The sequence below is a fragment of the Pteropus alecto genome, unplaced genomic scaffold, assembly GCF_000325575.1.
Source record: "Pteropus alecto unplaced genomic scaffold, ASM32557v1 scaffold220, whole genome shotgun sequence".
Taxonomy (NCBI): domain Eukaryota; kingdom Metazoa; phylum Chordata; class Mammalia; order Chiroptera; family Pteropodidae; genus Pteropus; species Pteropus alecto.
This window is the reverse complement of record NW_006430043.1, coordinates 2,757,124-2,778,650: the sequence shown is the minus strand read 5'-3', so window position 1 is coordinate 2,778,650 and position 21,527 is coordinate 2,757,124. Positions and strand designations below refer to the sequence as shown.

Sequence of the window (21,527 nt, the reverse complement as noted above, 5' to 3'; positions counted from 1 at the left end):
TGCTGGTGGGACTGCAAATTGGTACAGCCACTATGGAAAACAGTATGGAGGTTCCTCAGAAAACTAAGAATTGATCTACCATATGATCCAGCAAACCCTCTACTGTGTATTTACCCCAAAGACTTGAAAACCCATATCTGAAAAGGTAATTGCACACCGATGTTCATGGCAGTATTTTTCACAGTGGCCAGGACATGGAAGCAACGAAGTGTCCTACGATAGAAGTTTGGCTAAAGAAGCTGTGGTACATATATACAATGGAATATTACTCAGCCATAAAAAGGGATGAAATACTGCCATTTGCAACAACATGGATGGACCTCGAGATAATCATGCTAAACGAAATAAGCCAGACAGAAAAAGTTGAAAATCACATAATATCACTTATATGTGGGATATAAACCTAAAAGCAACAAATGAGCAGAACAAACAAGAGACTCGTGGACATGGACTATAGGCTAGTGGTTACCAGAAGACCATAGACTAGTGGTTACTAGTGGTGTGGGGGAGGTAGACGGAGTAAAGGGGTTCAAATACAGGGTTTAGGGTGAGGGTGAAGTGGGTAAAAGGAATCAAATATATGGTAGCTGAAGAAAACTGGACTTTGGGTGGTAAACGCACAATAGAATATACAGATGTCAAATGATAATGTACACCTGAAAATTATATAGTTGTATGAACCAATGTTACCCCAATAAACTTAATTAAAAATTTAAAAAAATCCTCTTGGCCATAAATAATAATGGTATCAGAGGAAATAAAGCCACCTGATGGGGAAGCTGCAGCAAAGGAAAGCTGCCGCAAGCACAGACCGAGGCCGGTGAGACTTGATGTTCCTTTCTTTTCATTTTTGTGATTTTAAGCAGATTTCATGTATACTTAAAATTTATGGAACATCTCAAACATGTAACAAAGTAGAAAGACTTATAAAAATGAATCATTATGTGCACAATGACCTGGCTTCAACAATGAACACACAACCTGTATTATTTGATCTATGTCTCCCCCATTCTCTGAATCTCAGACATCACGTTATTTCATCAGTAAAAACTTTAGTATGTATCATTAAAGATTAAGGACTCTTTTTTTTAAATGACATAACCGCCATATCACAATATTATTACTTAAAAATTAACAAATTCTTTATATAATCAAATATTTATTTGGTTCAAATTTCTGTGAGTGCCTTATAATTTTTTCGAATAGTTGACTTACTTGAATCATGATCCAAACAAGGTCCACACATTCACATTTAAGCCTGACTTTTCAAGTGCTCTGGCTAATGATGTTTGACAGCGGCTCTGTTTTCTTTGGCAAGACAAAGAAAGTGGATGAACATTTATTCAGTGAATTTAGGCTGTGGTTAATCAATTTAAATTAAGGAAACAAACAACAAGTCAATTTTCTAACCTGAATTTTTCAGACGGTTGTGACCTTCCTTTTCATATTTTGCTTTTATAGTCTTAGAGTCAAAAATCAATCATCCTTCCTCCCCCACTTCATCCAGATTCCTCTGTGTTCTATGCCGTGTCAGGTGTCAGTGGACAGTACTAAGCATCATAATTAATTGGTCTCTGCCCTCTGGATATTACAAACCTGTGGGGAAACCCACTTGAAAAATTGTTCACATTTGTGTACATAGATACATATATATGAAGTTTTATGAGAAAATATGTGATCATGTGATTTAAATAAAGAGTTCAGAAAACTAATAAATATTCATTTATCAAAATTTATTGGCTACTTACCACATACTGGACATTGTACTAGGTGCTAGATACATAGTAGTGAACATATAGGCATGCAGGCTACTTACAATGGTAAACTACTGTATGAGACTCTGGGAGAACATGAAGATGAAAATATGTGGCTGCTGCTGTTAGAAAATTTATGATCTTACAGATAAGCCAGGTGAACAAATAAGTCTAAAATAAAAGCAGGGTTCTTCTACCTAAAAGTTATTCTTCAGAAAAGACCCTACTTTACAAGAGAGTATTTACAACTTAGATGGAAGTGAAACTGACATGCTCTGGAAAATTGACTCAAACCACCTATGGTGATGATGAGGACATTGATGTTAAAGATGTATTTGAAGACTTTGAATAACATTTATAAAATGTGAGATAAGTAATATTTTTAAGTTAATATATTATTTTGCATATTTGTAATCTTTAATTTTTTTTTACTATGTATTTTAATGTGCCACTAAGAGATAAGGATTCTTAAAAAAAATGAGCATAATACCACCTCAAAAGAAAAATAAGTTTCTTTAATATAATAAAAGGTCTGGCCAATATTCAAATTTCCAGTTGTCTCAAATGTCATAACTTTAGAAAAGTTATTAAAAAAATAAAGAATTATTTCAGTTAGTTTGTTTGAAGCAAGATTGTCGTGGTTGGTTTATTGTTTCTTTTCACCCGTTGGTTTCACCTTCCTCTCTGTTTTTGTCTCTTTCTCTTCTTGCAATTATTTATTTTAAAAAAGGGGGCGGGGGAGGATTTATTCTATATAGTTTCCTACAGTCTGACCTTTGTTGATTGTATTCTCACAGTGTTGTTTTTCTGTGGAGCTCTGTTTCACTGTATTTTCAGTAAATTGGTATTTGGATTTAGAGGCTTGATCAGATTCAGGGACAATTTATTTGGTAAAATTACCTCATGGGTGATGATAACGTCTCCCATTAGGAGGCATATAATGTCTGGTCGTCTCTCTGTGATGTTTGTGAAAATCAATACAATCCATTTAGGATTGTAAAGAGCAATATTTTAATTCTAACACTCCTTTCCATTTATTCTTTTTTATAATAAGAAACTTCCCTCATCTACTTTATGGTAATACTCTATGCTTACAATTTATATAAGAAAACCAGAGTAAATTTTTCCACTTTTCAAAATAATGAGTTGGTTTATTAGCATTATCTTCCAATGGTGACCAAATAGTTAATTTTTAAACTGACACTGTGAACTTAGGGATTTTAACATATTTAATATATTCAATCTGTTGCAATTATTACCCTTATTGATGCTCGAATTGCCCTATTTGGCAAAAGACCTCTTTCAGTTGGCTCCTGAGTTCTTTTGACACAACCTTAGCTGTCTTTGAGTTCCTTTCAGTAGAAAATGGTACTTTAAGAGACCACAATCTAGGTGCTAATGATACTCGTTGCTACTGGCTGATTATTTTTTCTAAGCTTTTTGAATGGACAGAGATAGAAAAATATACATTTATACATTTTAAAACATTTACAGATAAAAATAATATATTCTTGCTGATATTTCCAACTCAGATTTAGGACTGCATGGTTTTTACTTCTTTCTTACAACTGTATCTCCTCTCACCCCTGCTGAGAATTCCAGTTCTCAATCACATTGAGTGTGACAAAAGTTCACATAATTATTGTTTATTTTATCTCACAATACACAACCGTCTCAGAAGAATAAAACCGACAGACAATCAACAGGATGATAACTAAAAAGCAGTTTAAGATCTTCTTTAATTCCTTTTGTCCTTAGGATATGTGCCACTAAATCAGTTTATCATGTTTTAAAATTACTAGAAATAATTTCTCTTGGAGTAGTTATACCAACAATTTGGCATTTCTTTTCATTTTGTTTTTGATTTCTAGGAATTGCTTTAAAAATTTTAAATTTTGTTTTTAAGTTACGTAAAATATTTACAAAATAAGGTATATTCCAAGAAGTTTAGTTTCTATCTTTATCTCCTTTCCCCTATGTCCTCCCTCCTTTATAGATGACTATTTAAAAACATCTTTTATGACTTATTCTTCCTTTATATGTTTTTAAGTATAAGCAGATGCTTATGTTCTAATACTCTTTCTTAGATAAAAGTTAGCAAATAATACAGTTTTCTCCACTTTGCTTTTTAAACTTAGTATTATATCTTAGAGATTATCCCATGGTAGTAATAATATGGAATTTTAAATATGTCTGTAAAACGAAATCCATAAATAAAATACTATAAGTAAATATTTGAGTATTTCATCTATTTCTCTAAAAGTTTGTTTATTCAAGTTGCCCTCAAAAGCTTATGTTTTGAATCTTCTGATTGAGAAAATGGATTGTTTTATGTTCAGTTTGCCTTATTTGGAGGCATAGATTTAAATTATGTAAAATTACAAAATAGTAAAATTGGAACAGTAAGCTGAAGTTTGAGCAGGATCTGGAAAGATGGTAAGGATTTGGTGTCCTGGAGGGTGGGGAAGGGGACTGGTAAGTGACCAGACAGTGTGAGCACAAGCATGGAGGAACATGCATGGTAGGAACATGCCTGGCTGTGGCTATATGGTTGGTAAGGAAATAGACTAGTGGGAAAATCAGCTAAGACATTTTTTGAAATAATTCAGGGTCTGGCGAAGGTCTTGATAAAGTAAGTGCCATTATATTCATTCTTCTAACAAAGGTTTATTGAGCACTTACTATGTGAAAAGTCTGTGTAGAGTGCTGGGTAAAGTCTGTGTAACTGTGGTGAGGAAGACAGATATGGTTCCTCCCGTAAGGAGCAGAGCATCCCATTACTAAGGAGAAGTATAGTATGCTATGAGGGCATAAAAACGGGGGAACCTAGCTTAGTTCAGAGGAAGGACAGTCGGGAGGGCTTCCAAGGAAGTGCATTTAGGCTGACATCTATGGGATGATGAATAAGTACTAGCTGCTGGTGGTAGAGATGGGGGTAGCTGGCAGAGGGCAGAAGAAGCAGCTTTGAGGGAAGGAAGTTGATGTGGTTCTAGAACTGAAAAAAATGTCCAGTGTGACTGAAAGTGTTGGAGAATATGGGATCGAGTAGATGTGTGATGAGACTGAATTTGAGGGAAATTACAAAGGAGGTCTTGATAAGAAAAGGCAACTGTTTTCCTGAGCGCATGTAATAGGCACTAAATACATATAGAATGGATGAATAAAAAAGTGTGAAATTTCAGATGTGGACTAAGAAATGATGGTGCCATAGCTAAGAGTAAGTAAGTGAGTACAGGCTACTAGTTTTGGAAGGAATATTAGTTTGGTTTTAGACACATGGCTCTTGAGGTGCGGCATCCCAGTGGTTCATCAAATACTGAGCCACACCATTTCAGGCTGCTGTTGAAATTGTAAGACTCAAGAAAGGGAAACAAAAGGTAGAGTGCTATTTCTTGGAGATTAATGGCTGGAGAAAGATGAGCCTTAGCATGAGACAGAGGATGTATGGTCAGAGGAGTAGGTTGGAGAATTTCAAGGTCAGAGTGGTAAACAGGACCAGTTTACACCAAATGAGACAATGTGGTCAACACTACTTAAAAAATACTTGTGTTATACAGATGTATAAGTGGAGTGCAGAGGTAGAAAAGGCATGAGATCTGCAATCACAAGACCTGGGCTCAGTTCTAGCTCAGCCTTTTACCATACTTGTGACTGTGGGCAATAATTACTTACCATTTCCTAGTCTCGGGCTGCTCATTTATAAAAACGAGAAAGAGAATGGCTGCCATGTTTGCATCTCAAAGTTATTATGACTTTCAAATTAAAAATATACGTAAACCATTGTGTTTGTTTCCCCAAGCATTGCATAAAGGATCTGGATACACACGGTACTTAACTGAATGTTTGGATGAATATAGGGGTATTACTATAACTACTTATTTATGTTTCAACAGAGACCAGATGAAGAAGCTGTGGTGGATCAGGGTGGGACCAGTACAATTCTCAACATTCACTATGAGAAAGAAGAGTTGGAAGGTAAGAACTGCTATTCTATGTAATGGGGAAAGTTAGTGAAGGGCAGCCTGGTGTGGGAGGAGCAGCTTTGTCATCAGGGGACCTGGGTTTGAGTCCTAGCTCTCTTTCACTAGTTGTTAAGACCTTGGGAGAAAACCACTTAATTTCCCTTAGCCTCAGTTTCCTTGTCTGTTAAATAAAAGTAGGGGTGATAATACCTATCTTACTATTAGGTTCTAATAGACAGCTTGTGAGACAGTGCTTTGAGCACTGTAAAGTCCAATATAAATATTACTAAATGACTTATCCCTTGAGAATGTGAAGTATACAGATCAGTTTATTGATTCTTGATAACTGATTAGAAATATAAATATATACAAAATTTTAAAAGAAAAAATACAAATAACTTTTAAAACTCAGTTTTGCTTTAAAACCCTGTGTTTTTTTTGTACCCCATTTCCAATGTTGGTTCTTCTCTTCTAACTATATGCATTTCTGCCTGATACTTTTTTCTAAACAAGAAAAGGGAAAACACATACACATCTATAACATATTCTTTAAGAGGTCACAGCACAGAGTTGTATAAAAACTCAGCTAAAGTGGACAGGAAGAAAAAGGCATTTTTATTGGCCCACTCTGTCTAGTTTACCTTATTAAGGCTCTTTTTCCCTTTCTTTTCTGCCTCACCCCTGCTTCCTTCATAACCATTGTGTGGTGTCCTGCTTCTCTTTTTCCTATGGGGCCTAGTTTCCTGGTAAGTGGTGATGACCAGTCTTATTAGAGAAAGGCTCATGTCTAGTATAGCTTTAATGAGAACCCACATTTGGCTCAAAAGCCTTTGCGAGCTCTCTGCAGCATCCCCTGCAATGTTGAAGGCTATGATACAGCAACTTTCTAATGACTAGGACAGCATGTGAAATAGTCTCTCTGTACTACTTGTTCCCGTGACTTTTTTTTCATCAAAGTTGTATAATCCCCAGAGAAAACTTGTCCTTTGGATGGAGAGAGCGAAAGCTGTGGAGGCTGACTCAGCTTCTGGGTCTGTTACCATGAGAACTTATGTGGGTGGCTCTGTGGAGGTCAGTGGAGTTCGAATATATCAAGGTCAAGTTTTCCAAGTTATTTTAACCAGAAGGAAGAAGAACCAATGTGAATTTCAGCAACTGGGAAAAAGTAGGAGAAGGAAAGGGTGTGGGAGTGGGAAACTTACATTTGTTGAATGCCCCTTACGTGTTAGGCATTTGATTAGGGCCTTCGTGCAAGTCGTCTTTTTTTATCTTCATAGCAACAAAGACAGGTAAGTTTTATCCCTATTTTACATGTGGGGAAACTGCTCACGGTCATGTAGTCAAGTGGCAGGAGAGGCAGGAGAGACTGGGACGGAAGTCTGCTCTTTCCACTCTACCACAGTGCCTGCAAGTGAGGACAGTATCCAGCATTAACCACCAACCTCAACATCTTGTTCTATTGTATATAAACATTTTTATGTATTGCCTCACCCTCCTTCTGCCCTGATAATCCTGTTGCCATTCTACCCTCTTATTGCTTTGTGGGGGCAATGCTGCTTTCAATTTAGTTATTGGGGCCCACTAGACCTTTGTCCTCAGCAAGGAGGTAACCATTTATGGACATTCTTATGTACTTGGAAGTAGAATAATAAACTTGGGCAAACTCTCTTGAACCCTGAGGACTATGTTCCATCCATAGAGATCAGCTGAGTAATTGGCAGTAAGAGCAGCTTGTTGTGATGATATCACCAATTTGTTATGTGCTCTCCATTTTTCCATAAAAGAAAGCCATCTATGATGATGTCATTATGAGGGGATAGTGTGTTGGGAAATGGTCCTTTATACATAGACCTTTTTGAAAACTAGAATCTTATTTATGGTAGTACTATTAACAAAAAGCACTCCAGGCAAATGGAGGACAAATGGTGCCCATTCCTCAGGCCTGATGTGTCACTTGAGCTGCTCTAGTGAGAAGAGGGATTTGCTTTAGGGTTGGACATGCTGTGGGCTCCACCCTGACTCACTCTGAAGGCAGCCTAGGACTCAATTAGGCTGCGCTCAGGGTGGCCTTGTTTCTTCAGGTGTGGGATAAAATCAATCACACTTTGATGGGAGACAAGTAAATTACATTCTGATTTGATGTGTATGCCATGATACAAGGTTGTGTGGCTGCAGATAAATCCCTGGGTCTTTCTTCCCCTTTATTCCATACCCTCTACCTCACATGACATAAACCATTTCCTAACCCATTTTCAGAACTACTCTGATATTTAGTCTCTGGACATTGTGAGAGACTTTTGTAAATGTGGTTTTTTTTTTTGTTTTTTTGTTTTTGGCATAAGTTAATTCCATCAGTAGAATATAGTGCATTTAAAGCATGACGTTGCTTCTTTTATTCTTTTATATGTGAGAAGAGTCAAAAGCAAACATTAGAACAGATTTCTAAAAGTAAACTCATGAAGAGCAATTGTCCATGATGTGTTTCAGGGGACTCTCCTCATCCCAGAGGAATGCGGGGCAGTTGCTTTAGTTAGAGGAATGGATTTTTACATTTTCCCTGGCAGATCATTATTCTTGATTAACTAGATTTATGAATCCTAGAGTAAGTTTAGTGCCTTCTAATAAGTTTTTAGCAAATGTGTAAGAGCCATTTGGTCATATTTATAAGTTAAAAAAAAAAAAGCTTGCATCTGTTCCATATGTTAGATTCCCCCTGTGGTTATTGATTTTGAGTCAACATCTATCCCAGGGGAATGGAACACCCTTTTGTATGTGCTAATGAGTTCTGTCAACACACTTGGTAAACAGTATGTATGGAATGGTGGGCCCAATCTACATCAGTAAGGTGGGTCCCACCTGTGATTTCAGTCCCAGTTTGATTATGATGATTGCTCTCTGTATGTGTATACATACTTATTTTAAAAAATATACACTAAAGTTACATCTTTCTCATAGGCTTTGCTAAATGAATACTTGCCTTTGCAAACAGCCCCCAAAGAGTAGATTTGACAATGACTGGGAAAAAGAATGGAGAATAAGATAGGAAGGAGGTGAGATTTGACTGAATTGATTGGTAGATGAGGAGGATGAAGGCTGTGGGTACAAGAGCAGTTGAATGGCTGGCAAAGTAACCAGATGATCAGTTTAGTAAAGTCACCAGACTGCCAGAATCCAGTTATATGGACTGGATTTTATTGGTAATATATTCATTTCCTAGTGTCCATTTGTTTGTCATCTTTTCTGCTGATTTCAGTAGAAAATTCAGATTTCTGCTTCAAAGTCCCCAGCCCAGAATCTGATGCCTTCTTTTCTGATAGATACTCCGTCCTACTTAGCTCTGACCTGCCAGGGCTTGTTTTCATTTCTGCCTATTTCGCTGCTGTTTTCAAAAGACAGGCGTGGTTGGCTAATGTTTGTGAGAACTGATTAGACTCTTCCTTCTCTAAGATTTTAGTTTTACCTTACATCCTACAAATCCATCAAAGGCATCTGTAGGATGTCTTCCCCATTATGCCTCAGGCTTGCCTGGTGGAATTTAAATATCAAACAAAACCATACATTATTTACTCAACAAGTATTAACTGAGCTTCTTTTATGGTCTCTTTTTGCATCAATAAGTAAGGATAGTGAGAACAATTGAACCATTGTGATTTCTCCAGAGAATGCCCTAGGCTGAGACTTTCCTAGGTTTCGAACATTAGAACCTGGACTAGCCACCATCTAGACAAGACCTGAGAAGTCATTTGGTCCATCCTCCTTGTGTTATTTTAGTAGTGTCAGTGGGTAAATTAACCAAGAAAGATGCAATAACACAGGTTCTAATGCCTAATCACTGTATTTTCAACTTCTCTTTAGAATGTAGTTAAAATTAAATAATATTAGCAGTATACCAGCACAAGCCCAGTGGAGGTACTTGGAATGTGTTTAAGGAAAAGTGGAGGTCCTAGCCTGGCCAGTAACCTTCTGGGGGCTTTGCTGGAAAGAGGAAGCACATGGTCAAGATGGCTCTATTGAAGGACTGAGAGTTATCCCTCAGACTGTTCTTCACTTAAGTCTACTCTACCTAGACACATCTGATTTTACAGCAGGTAGGACACTATTATAGGGGCTGGCTGAAGTGATTCTCTAGGATATAATTATGCTTTTTATGGCCCACGTGTTCTTCATGATCTGCCCTGTCTGTCTCTCTAAACTTTTCACTCTTCTCTTCTTTCCTCTTTCACTTTATTCTGGCCCTACTAGCTGTCCTTTTGCCTTGGAACCAGCCCTGCCCATTGCTATTGTATGGCCTGTGCACTTGATCTTCTCTCTCCCTGGAATACTCTCCTCCCAGATCTTTTCATGGCCTCTCCTCATTACTCAGATGTCCCTTCTAATCATATAGTTAAAGTCTCCCTTCTTCATCCTACCCACCACCACAGACATTCTAGCACTTTAGTATATTTCAGTCATGATAATTATCAATATTTGAGATAAGATGTTTTTGTTTTTATGATGTCTGTCTTCCCCAACTAGAGTATGTGTCTTGAAGACAGGGATTTTGTTCTGTTCACTACTGTATCCCCAGGCCATGGGACAGGAGCTGGCACAATTAGGTGACACAAGCCTAGGTTGATCTCAGTGATGTGCTATGGGGACTTAATTAACATACTATAGTTGACTATTATTAGTTAACAAATGCTATTATATTTAAGATAATATTCAATTTAGTCATTTTCACACTTTATAGTTTTCACTGATAATGTCAGAGGTCTGGAATCCCACATCTTAGCAAATGACCTCTTCTGGTTCTCTATTTCTGTTTTAATGCAGTTTCAAGATGAATACATTATGGTTAGAGATCTTCCTCTCAAAAATATCCTGAGATGTGCACAAGTCAATATAAGACTGGTTTTAAGAAGGAAGAATGTAAAAGGTATAATTCTACCAGATAATGCAAGACATAAACATTTTGTCCACCTGTCTGTCAACGCTCTAACAAATTTCTGATCGTCTCCTCTAACCTTCACTGTTTCTTTTTTATTTTACTTTGTCACTTTGGAATTTGGAAGTCAGGGCAGGACAAAGCAAAGGAAGGAGAAATAGAGAAAGGGGTGCTAGGGCAGTACGCCAAGGCACTTTAACCCCACTTGGAAGTTGAGAGCACTATCAGGGAATCCTCAAAGAAACTGAACACAGTCTTAGGAAACCCTATTGCTGGGAAAAGAAGACGATGAAGAGTTGGTAACTTTTTCCATAAAGTTCTCTTACCTAGGAAGTCTTCCTGGATTAAACTTTCAATTCTCAGGTTTGCTAGGACCTTCTCAATCCTCTTATGTCCTGGTAAGTATTTCATCCACCCTAAAAACATTCACTTTGGTTGCTCATTCCTTTTGTGGCCCTCTTCAGATTAGAGGCCTTCTTAGGTTAGATTGTTTTCTCCTGAGGAGGTCTTAAGGGGTTATGTTTCTTGTGGAGGCACATAGGAGATATTCTATTTTATGAATATTTGTGGAGGGATGATCATGTATAAGACCACCATGCTTCGTTATGTGAGGGATTCCAAGAGGAAGATGGTCTGACCTGGGACCTTGAAGAGCTTGCAGATGAATAGTGGGAGACAAGACTGATAGATGCTTAACTTTAATGCAAGACATAATAAGTGCATAAGAGAAAGCCTGACAAGGACGCTGAGGAATTAGAGGAAGGAGGTAGCACATCCGATCAGGAGATCAGAAGTAATACCAAGAAGGAAGGTGCATTTGCAATGAATCTTGAAGCAGTGAGCCAAGTCGGTGTTTGAGGAATAGCAGTTTGGTTCAGGTAGAAGAAAGAGGTGAAACGATGGTGGGTGCAGTAGCTGAGGCTGTGAAGAGACAGTCAAAACCAGGCCATTCTGTTGCTGCAGTATGTCTCTCGATTTCTTTGCCCCTAGAATGTTTATTCGATGTGAGCCTGTGTGGGATTTCTATTTTTATCTCTCTTGAGCTGATTTCTCTGTTCTTTTAGAGGTTTTTCCCTTTACTTTCCTATTGAATGTATAATTTGTCCTGGAGGAAGAAAAGACTAGAAAGCAGGATGAGGCCCCAGCATGCTGGAGCATGAAGGGTCCTGACTATGTAGGAGTTAGCCGTGATCAGAGTAGTGCCTCGGGGGGATTGGTTTGTAGGATTGAATTGGTGTGGGAGACGGAAGGAGGCCCCTACTATCCTCAAAGTGGTAGGAGAGAAAGGCTTGACATCCCTAATCTATAGGATATAACATTGAGGGGCAAGGGATAGAGGTGGAACTAAGGTATCTCTGAGGTTTCAAGCCTGGAAAGTTGAGAGAATGGTGCTGCCATGGACAGAAACATGGAGGAAATGAGCATGAGCCTGACTTGAGATGGAGGATGGTGAGTTTGCTTTGGGACACATTGAATCACTGTAGATAAAGATTTGGGAGTCATTTGTAGAAGCGAATTTTGAAATCAGGACAGCAAATATCACTAAAAACAGAGAAAAAAGGGATCAAAGAGGGAAACCCAGGGAGCTTTCTTTTGGTGGATTGCGGAAGGGATAGAGAAACACAGTCAGAAGAGGACAAGCGAGCCAGTGAGAGCAGTGGGACAGGAGCTAAGGGCGCCCAGACTACCAAGGGGAGGAAGTGGTCAAAGGATTTGGATACTGCCTGGAACGTAGTAGGCTCTTAAAGTCTTTTGAATTGAACTGAGAGAGATGTAAGATGATGGAGATCTGGTGGTAGAAATTAGATGGTCTTGTGTCCCTAATGAGGGCAGTTTCAGTGGAAAATGGCCACATGCAGAGGTTATGGAACAAGGAGATGGTAAGGAAAGGGAGCTAGGTTGGTAGACTATTCTTGAAAGTGGTTTGATGGAGAAAGGAAGAGGACGGGGCAGAAACTTGGGAGAGTTTAACTGCACTGGGAAATTTTCTTTCTAGAATAAGAGACTTGAGCATGTGTGTGTAGTCAGGAGAAACCGGTGGAAGGGATGGATGGGAAGGAGAGACCAAGGATAACAGCAGCGGGAGACAATGTTCATTAGCCTGGCAAAGAGAAGAAGCTGGGGGAGGAAAGTGAGCTGGGCTGAGATGGAGGCGCTCACATGAGAGCCTGAGTCTTCTCATTAAAACATGAAGCGAGATAACCTGCTCAGTGGGAAGATCTGTGCAGAAGGTTGTGGATTTGAAGACAGTGACTAAAAATTGGAACAGCTCTTGTGGTAGAAGATGTGGGGAGTCAGCCTGAGATCTAGAGTTCTGAGCATCAGTAATTGGGCAGAAATGGGGGAAGATCAAGGCTCTGTGTGTCGGGAGTTGTAGCACCTGGAAGCTTCTCATTTTGGCTTGGCAGGAAGGCAAGTGAAGCCAGGTGGAGGTGAGAGAGGCCTACAAATCATGAACGGAACAAAATATGATTTACAGGAAGAATGATGGAGTAGGAAAGGAGAAACTAGAAAGGAACACTGTTGGGTTATTTTTTCATGTTCCTCTCTTTTTGTACAATATTTAATATCTTCCTGTAACCCCAGCCTATGCGTCTTCTGATTTGTAATCAGTCTCTCACTGCTATTCTATATTGTATGTTCTACAGTGCAGGAAAAAAAATAATGGAAACTGATCCTAGAATGTATTGGCTGCTAAAACTTATTCAAGGCATTGTGTTAAGCATTTTACATATATTGTCTTAAATTTACTGCTCACGAACCCCACTAAGTTTAAATAATAAGCTTTTAGTACTCCTTTTTAAAGACAGTCACAGAGAGATTCGATAACTTGTTCAGGGTCATAAGGCTAGTGAATGATGCAGTCAAGCTTTGGACCCAGACAGGTTGACCTGAGCACTTAACCACTTTTCTAAACTGCCTCCCTGCCAAGACTTGCTGCAGTTGTCACAGAGTGACTATATTGCTTTTTAACAATTGATCAAATTGTCATTGTAATAACAACTAGCATTTGTATTGGCCTTTAATGTTCATGCACATTATTTCCTTTGATCTTAACAACACTCCTGTGAGGTTTGCAGACATGTGCAAGACGAAAGAGACCTTCAGCTCCAAGATCCCTATATTCTTAGTCCCGGAAATCTTTGAACTTTTATAATTACAGAGTTGTGGCCAGCTGAAAGTTGTAATTTTTTTCCCCCTGCTTTAGCTCTCTTCTATCTTCCGCTTCTTTTCAGGTCATAGAACTCTGTATGTAGGGGTTCGGATGCCACTGGGCCGGCAGAGTCATCGGCACCACCGAACCCATGGCCAGAAGCACCGGAGACGAGGCCGGGGAAAAGGAGCCAGCCAAGGGGAGGAAGGCCCGGAGGCCCTGGCCCACGGTAACAACCTTGGGAGAGAGGGTGGGTATCCATGGCTGGGAGGCTTGGTGAGGCTGAGGGAATGTGTGATGGACATTCAAGCAGGTGGTCTTGATTCTCTAGCCCTTGTAGAGTTCTCAGAGCTTGCTTCCAAGAAGAAATGCCACTAAGAATCAAAAGTATCTTACTGAAAACTACAGAGTTCAGGCCCCCAAATCAATACCAAACTAGGTGGAATCATTTTCTAGAGAATGAGTCATTCCCTTTTGATAAAATTCATCAGATTTTAAAATTCTCGTGGGTTTTCTTCAAGTGGTTTTCATTAGTAATTTTTCTCTCCCATGAAACTGCTTCCACAGAAGAGCTTTTCAAAAAATTCCTAGGAATAAAGAAATCTTTTTGATCTGCATTCAGGATTATCTTTTATATGTTCCTGAAATTGTAAGGCCCCCAGATGAACTAAGTATGACAGAATACTATTTCTGTTCTAAGTTGAGGCTGGGAGCAGATCTTTCTCTGTGGTTGATTTTCCAGACACACCATCTCAGCGTGTTCAGTTCATTCTTGGCACTGAGGAAGATGAAGAGCATGTGCCTCATGAGCTGTTCACAGAGTTGGATGAGATTTGTATGAAAGAGGGAGAAGATGCTGAGTGGAAGGAGACAGCCAGGTGAGGCCCTCAAATAAACTGGGTCAAGATTTGCTTAGGTAGGCAAATATGTACCTTTCAGCAAGTGACAGGCCTGCCTGTCTTTTATTTCTTCATGGGAGAAATGATGACTGACATAGGGACTGATGTTCCAGAGTCCTCTGTGGAGAGTCTTGACATTGGCCTATCTGTGATGTCTCTGGTCACACCTATGCCAATTGACCTCGAGCCTGGGATTAGTGACAGAAACATGGAACCTTCAGGGAGTCTTCTCTTATTTGTCTGGGGCCTGGAATACCTCTGGGCTATTTTGACATTATAAGTCTAGTTTAGAAGATGCCCGATAGGGCCATCTTGGTTTGGACCTAGCCCAGAAGATAGTGCATACGTCCAAACTTTTCCTGTAGGTGAACCATGGAGTCATTTGGATTTTAATTCACTAGAAGTCTCAGAATTTTTGAGACTTTAACTTCCTATGGGACAGTCCAACCTCATAGCGACCCTTGGGATTATAGTCAGCCTGACAGTAGGCTTCCTAGGATAGCTGTAGAGTGACCATGCTTGTCTGAACTCAAACCCTAGAAGAGCCCTCAGATTAACCGGGGCCATGTCCAGGGCTCCTCTAGTTGCTGATCTAGTGAGCCTTATGGATGGTACAAAGCCAGCATGCCCGAGTCTTGGAGAAGGAGACGAGGTGGGTTAACTAACAAAGCGTGGCTTGAGCTCTCATTGGAACAGCTCTTCCTGGATGCCTGCCATATCCGTGGCTGTTTTCTATGGGTAGAGAAAATTAAACAAGCCAATCGACCTGATACCAAGGGAAAAGGCAATTAATCTTGTCATTCTGTCTTTGCCGATTGCTGAAGGTCACACAGATAGGCTTTTTTAAAAAGAAAACTATTACGTTTTATTAATGTGATTTGTCAATGTATCCAAGTGATGTAGATTAGATCTACTTTTAATTGCATAAGTAATGCATACTCATAAAAATTAGAAAATAAAGATAAGCAAAAAAAGAAAAGAAAAATTATGTATGAAACCCCAGGGATAATGAAGAATATTATATTTGGTGTCTTATACATGTATCTGTTTGTATTTTTTAAATTTTCTTTAAATAAAAATGGACTGAACTATATACTCAATCTTGCACTGTTTTATAGCCTGCTGTTTTCACTTACCAATGTACTCTGAGGATATAGATTAGATTACAATGTTCAGTCTGATTATTCAGAATCTTTCTTTGTGGTTTACATTAAAGATTCTCTCTTGAAAAGTCCTCATTTTCCGTCTTTGGCATCTAGTTCTTTGCAATGCTTTCAGGTGGCTGAAGTTTGAAGAAGATGTTGAGGATGGAGGAGAACGCTGGAGCAAGCCTTATGTGGCAACCCTTTCATTGCATAGTCTCTTTGAGCTGAGGAGCTGCCTTATTAATGGAACGGTCCTTCTGGATATGCGTGCAAATAGCATAGAAGAAATTTCAGGTAAGGTTAAGTGAGGGAAAACAGAGGAGTGTTTGTGTAAATTAAGAAGTGTGATGTAGAGGAAATAATAAAGTGGCTGTGTGTCCTTAGGCAAGTCAGTTAACCTTCTCGACCTCAACTGTTCTCAGCTGTAGGATGGGTTTTAAACTAAGAAACTACTCTTATCTATTTCACAGGCTTATGGAATTTAGACTACGTGGTGTTTATTCTTCCATTTGTCTATACATTCAACGAACACTTATTTTGTATCTATTTATGCTTGATAATGTGCTAGGCACGAGGGAGTAAAGATAAGATAGTTCTTACCTTCAAAGAGCTCACCTTCTAGTGGGAAAAATAGCCATGGAACAATGAATGTAAGTGCAACAATGGAGATATGTTTTGATAATAATTAGAGAGGGGCAACTGGGAATTCTTGAATTAAAGAAAGATTTTAAAAATATTGCAGCTAGGGAACACATGTAAGAGATTGAGCCAAAGTACCCACACTCCTTCAGCAGGTTGTGAAGGGGAGATGTCTAATGGAGTTTCCTGGAGTGGTTGAGTGCTAAGTTACTATGTTTGGGGATGGAGTTTGGGAAACACCTGGGTGCATGTGAGGAATTTTTTCCTTAGCTTGGCTCAGTTTGGCTGGATAGGTTAAAGAAGTATTTCTCCAAACCTTTCTCCATTTCCAGTATCCAAGTAATTCTGCCTCTCTGGGATCACATGGGGACTCAAGGGAGGGGTCAGCACTGATGGGACCCTGTGTCCCCTCCAAATATTCTAGGGGAAAATTATGCCTTGCTGCTTCTAGCTTCCAGCTTCTAGTGCCTCTAGTTATTTCTTAGCTCATGGCTGCATAACTCCAAACTGTCTCTGTCTTCACATGGATTTCTCATCTGTGTCTCTATTATAAAGATATTTGTCAGTATTGTCCAGGGTGATCTCATCTCGAGATCCTTAATTACATCTGCAAAGACCCTTTTTACAAATAAGATCACATTCATGGATCTCGGGGGATAATACATAGACATATCTTTTGGGGGGCCGCCATTCAACCCACTACAAAAGCCGAGAGGGGAGAGATTTTCAGTTCATCAATGTCACATGCCTCAGAGAGGTCAAGTTAGGTAAGGACTAGAAACGTTCATCAGATTTAGCAATTGGAAGGTTATTGATAATTTTATCAAAAGCAGTTTCATTAAGGTAGCCAAACTGCAGGGGCCTGAGGAATTTTTGTTTTGAGAACCTTACGTGATAAGAGAAGAGGCATTAGATAAAGGGGCACCTGGGATAGATATTCTTTTTTCTTTCTCAAGATGAAGGATCCCAAAGCATGTTTATAAAGGGAGTAGGGGGCGGTAGGGAACCAATTAACTTAGAGGTTAAAGATAGGGAAACATGGATCTTTGGCTTGAATATTCAAAATATATTTTCTTTATTTACTGCTACTAGCAGTTGGATAGTCATGGATGAAGTTAGAGTTGAAAGTGGTTTGAAGTTTTGGGAAGGCTTGGGGACAGGTATGTAGGATTGTGGTTCTCCACATTAGGTACTTGATGTATTCATGTTAGTCATGAATCACAGCAATGTTAAAATCTTAGAGGAAGGGAATATCGAGAAATTTTGGCAGATAACAGAACAAAATGGGTAATATTGTGGGCTTTGGGTCAGACAGTCTTGGGTTTGAATCCCAGCTCTGCAACCTACTAGATGTGAGACCTTGAGAAGTTTTGTAGTGTTTGGGCCTCAGTTTCCTGATAATAACTGTTTTCTATAATAACTGTTATAATACCAGCTACTTCTCAGAGTTTTTATAAGGATTAAATTAGATGATCTATATAAAGTTCATAGTATAGCTCCTGGCACATACTAAGTGCTCAGTAGTTTCTATTTCTAATAATAATGATATACTGTATAAATAAAGTATAACTTGTCACAGCTACTGTCATCAAATAGCTCTTTCAGGCAATGAAGTGGGAATCGTACCTCAATGACCCTAGTTGAACTGCTTCCCCCTACTGCTTACTCCTCACCCCTTATCCCACTTGATGTTGGCCTTTTTGGGTCCACTGACCATCAGTTTGAGTGTTCATGTTAGCATCTACTTCCAGACTTGGTTTTGGACCAGCAAGAACTGTTCAGTGACATGAATGACAGCATGAGGGTTAAAGTACGAGAAGCTCTTCTCAAAAAGCATCATCATCAAAATGAAAAGAAGAGAAATAATCTCATTCCCATTGTTCGCTCCTTTGCTGAGGTTGGCAAGAAGCAGTCTGATCCACATTCAATGGATAAAAATGGTAAGATTATTAGGAGCGACTTTATCTTTTATTAATAAGGCTTTTAGGAATTAGCTGGAGATACTAAGTTACTAGAAGGTAAGGGCTATATTTATCTAATATGCTTCCATACTCACTTAGACACTGTACTTTTTGGTGATTGGCAAGTGTTTAGCTGGGACTGGTGACTTATCTCTTGTGGCACTATGAATGCATGCCTCAGTTAGACCTCAGTGGACCCAGAGTGAGAGGTTTGTGCCCCAGAGCGGCCTCAGGGAGATATCCACATGGGGATAATTTGGGTCTGGAGAAAGTCAACTGGAACGTTTTAGAAGTAAAGAAATGTCTTAGATTAGGGAGGCAAAATATAATAGTGTATACTCTTGGGTCAGACTTCTAGGCTTGAGATTCTGGCTTCACCACTTGCAAAATGTGTGACCTTGAGCAACCTCCTAAGCCTCTTTAAGTCTCATTTTCTCCTCTGTAAAATAAGGATAATAGTAGGATCTACTCCAAAAGTTTATCATGAGGCTTCAATAACTTAATCCATGTAAAACCCGTAGCCAGGTGCATGATAGGTTGTAAATATTCAATGAATTTCAGCTGCTGATTGGTTTCCTCTTCTGTGGCCAGGCAAAGTGTAACCTCTATTAGTCTCTCCTTGTCTCCACATTAATGGATCACAATGTGCAGGGGATATGCCTGGGACTCTATATATTTTATAAGTTCTCCATAGGGTTCTCTGATGTGCATTCCTCGTTAAGGATTACTACCTTAATAGAGGAAGAAAAGAGTATTGCAAAGTGTTCAGGAGTAGTAAGACCTCTATTTACCACTAACTAGTAGGTAAGGAGATAGGTATGTATGGGTCCTGGCTTATAGTTATCTTCACCTCTTCTCCATGTGGGCTTTGCAGGAGATAGTCATAGGCAAACAGTGGTGGATGAGGCATATTAGAGAGGGAAAAAGCAGAGATTCAGAGAATTCTGTTTGATTTTCTCCAAGTAGGTCAAACTGTGTCTCCTCAGTCTGTTCCAACTACAAATCTTGAAGTAAAAAATGGAGTGAATTGTGAACACAGCCCTGTGGATTTAAGCAAGGTGAGCAGAGACATGGGAAGTTGGCTTATCGGCCTAAGAGCATCTCTAGTGGAACCCAGAGTCCAATTGCTGGGTAAGCTTTGTTATTTCAGCACCTTTTCTCCAAAACCAGAGCTCCTTCTGTGGAAAAGGAGGCCCATCTGCTTATGTCTTCTCCCTTCTACACCAGCCTGGATGGAGCTGACTCATCAGTTTGTTCTACCCGGTTCAACATGCTGAAACTGAGACTGACCATGGATAATTCTCCCTGACACAGATCTCCTGATTTTTCAGAATTATCTTTTGGTACTTACTCTCTAGCAACTCTTTCTTACCTCCAAGAATTTTGCCAAGACAATGTTTTCTAACGCTACTTCGTGGTTGAAACTCTTTTCGGGGACTGTGACTTTGATATCCGAGGACTTCTGTAGTAGCAGTGCCTCATTGCAGTTTGTGGTTTAAGCCTTGATTTTCTCCTCCATCCTCTTTTTGCCTGGTCTACTCTTGACACTGTCTTTCTAAAATACAGATAGTGTAAGGTCACTTCTCTGCTTATAAGGCAGGGACCCTTGTAAAAACTGGGAATCTCTGACAAAACATTCAAGTGTTTTAAAATGGAAAAAATTTGACCCAGAGCTTCAAAAACATTTTTCTTTGAGGAAGCATGGTGTCATGGAATTCAAATTTGAGCACCTGGATTTCAGTTCTCTCTCTCAAAAGCTCTGTCATCCTGGGCAAGTCAGCTTCACCTCTCTGGGTCTCAGTTGCTTCATTTTTAAAAAATAAAAAATGGGCTGATAAGATCTGTCTCATCTACCTTACAGAGTTGTGCAAGTATCAGATAAAATAGGGTAAGAAAACATTTCTTAAATCATAAAATGCCATATAAAGGTAAGGCATGAGGAAGGTGATTGACGTTTGAGGTTATGGCTCCCAAGTTGTCAGAGGTTCTTTTGGACTTTCAGGTGGACCTTCATTTCATGAAAAAAATTCCCACTGGGGCAGAGGCTTCAAACGTCCTGGTTGGCGAGGTGGATACTCTGGACCGTCCCATCGTTGCCTTTGTGAGGCTGTCTCCAGCTGTTCTTCTCTCAGGACTGACAGAAGTGCCCATCCCAACAAGGTAAAGACAAAGGCAGCACAACTCAGTGCATTCTGTCCATAGTACAGATTTACATGAGCTCTGAGGGAAGAAAACAGCTAATGCCAAAATATAGGATTAATTAATTTTGGGAATGATGTTTAAAATTCAGCAGTGATCTCACTGAGGTATATTTGAATGACCTTTATGAAGAAGAATTCTAGGATTTTTAAGGCTGTGACTGCACAGTACCTACTGCCTTGGAAATGGAGAACTGAAGAGTGAACATCCAAAGGGCATAGCAAGGGCCAGTCACTTGTTATGATGGGAAAACTGTCTTACTCTCCTAGTTCTACAGAGTTGTATCCCAGAGAAATGTCTCTGAGCAAAGGCATTGATGTCTCTTTCCACAGTTCTGGCAGGATTTATTTGGCTTGCAGATATGCCCACATTTGTTAAGAAGGCTATTCATGTACTGTGAAGGTGAGTCAGGTGACTCAGAGCCTCTTTAATTAACAGAGTATTCAGGTGTCCAGAACACAATTTAGACTCCTCTCCAGGGTTTGATAATTTCAACTTCCTTATTCCTTTCCTCTCCCCACCATTTTCTTAGAGCAATGAATGAGATTTAGATAACCTGGAATTTGCACTACAATGCCATGTTTTGAAAAAGCAAGGAATTATGTCTATAGAAACCTTAAGAATTACAACCACATTTTTTGAATGGAGTCACACGAATAGCTTCCAATGCCCACAATGAGCTATTAGGTCAAGGCAACTCATATTGCTCATATCATTAGTCGGCCACCTTTTATTGAAGGTACCGTGATGATTTCTGTTTGATAGGAAAGAGAAATGTTTTGCTGTTTAGAGAGAAGATGTCATTTCTTTATGTTTACTTATATAATTTCATCCTTTGTGTGTGTTGCCAGGTTTTTGTTTATCCTATTGGGTCCAGAAGGGAAAGGACA

General features: G+C 39.3%; 1 protein-coding gene across 1 annotated transcript in view; it reads left to right on the top strand.

The window, feature by feature from the left end:
- Nucleotides 1–21,527, top strand: part of SLC4A8 (solute carrier family 4 member 8) — a 67,813-nt gene that overhangs the window by 8,062 nt on the left and 38,224 nt on the right. Inside the window, 8 exon segments of the mRNA XM_006904609.3 lie at nt 5,648–5,729; nt 13,877–14,023; nt 14,537–14,672; nt 15,972–16,132; nt 18,229–18,417; nt 19,405–19,496; nt 20,441–20,598; nt 21,489–21,524. Coding sequence (XP_006904671.2) covers nt 5,648–5,729; nt 13,877–14,023; nt 14,537–14,672; nt 15,972–16,132; nt 18,229–18,417; nt 19,405–19,496; nt 20,441–20,598; nt 21,489–21,524 — 1,001 coding nt within the window.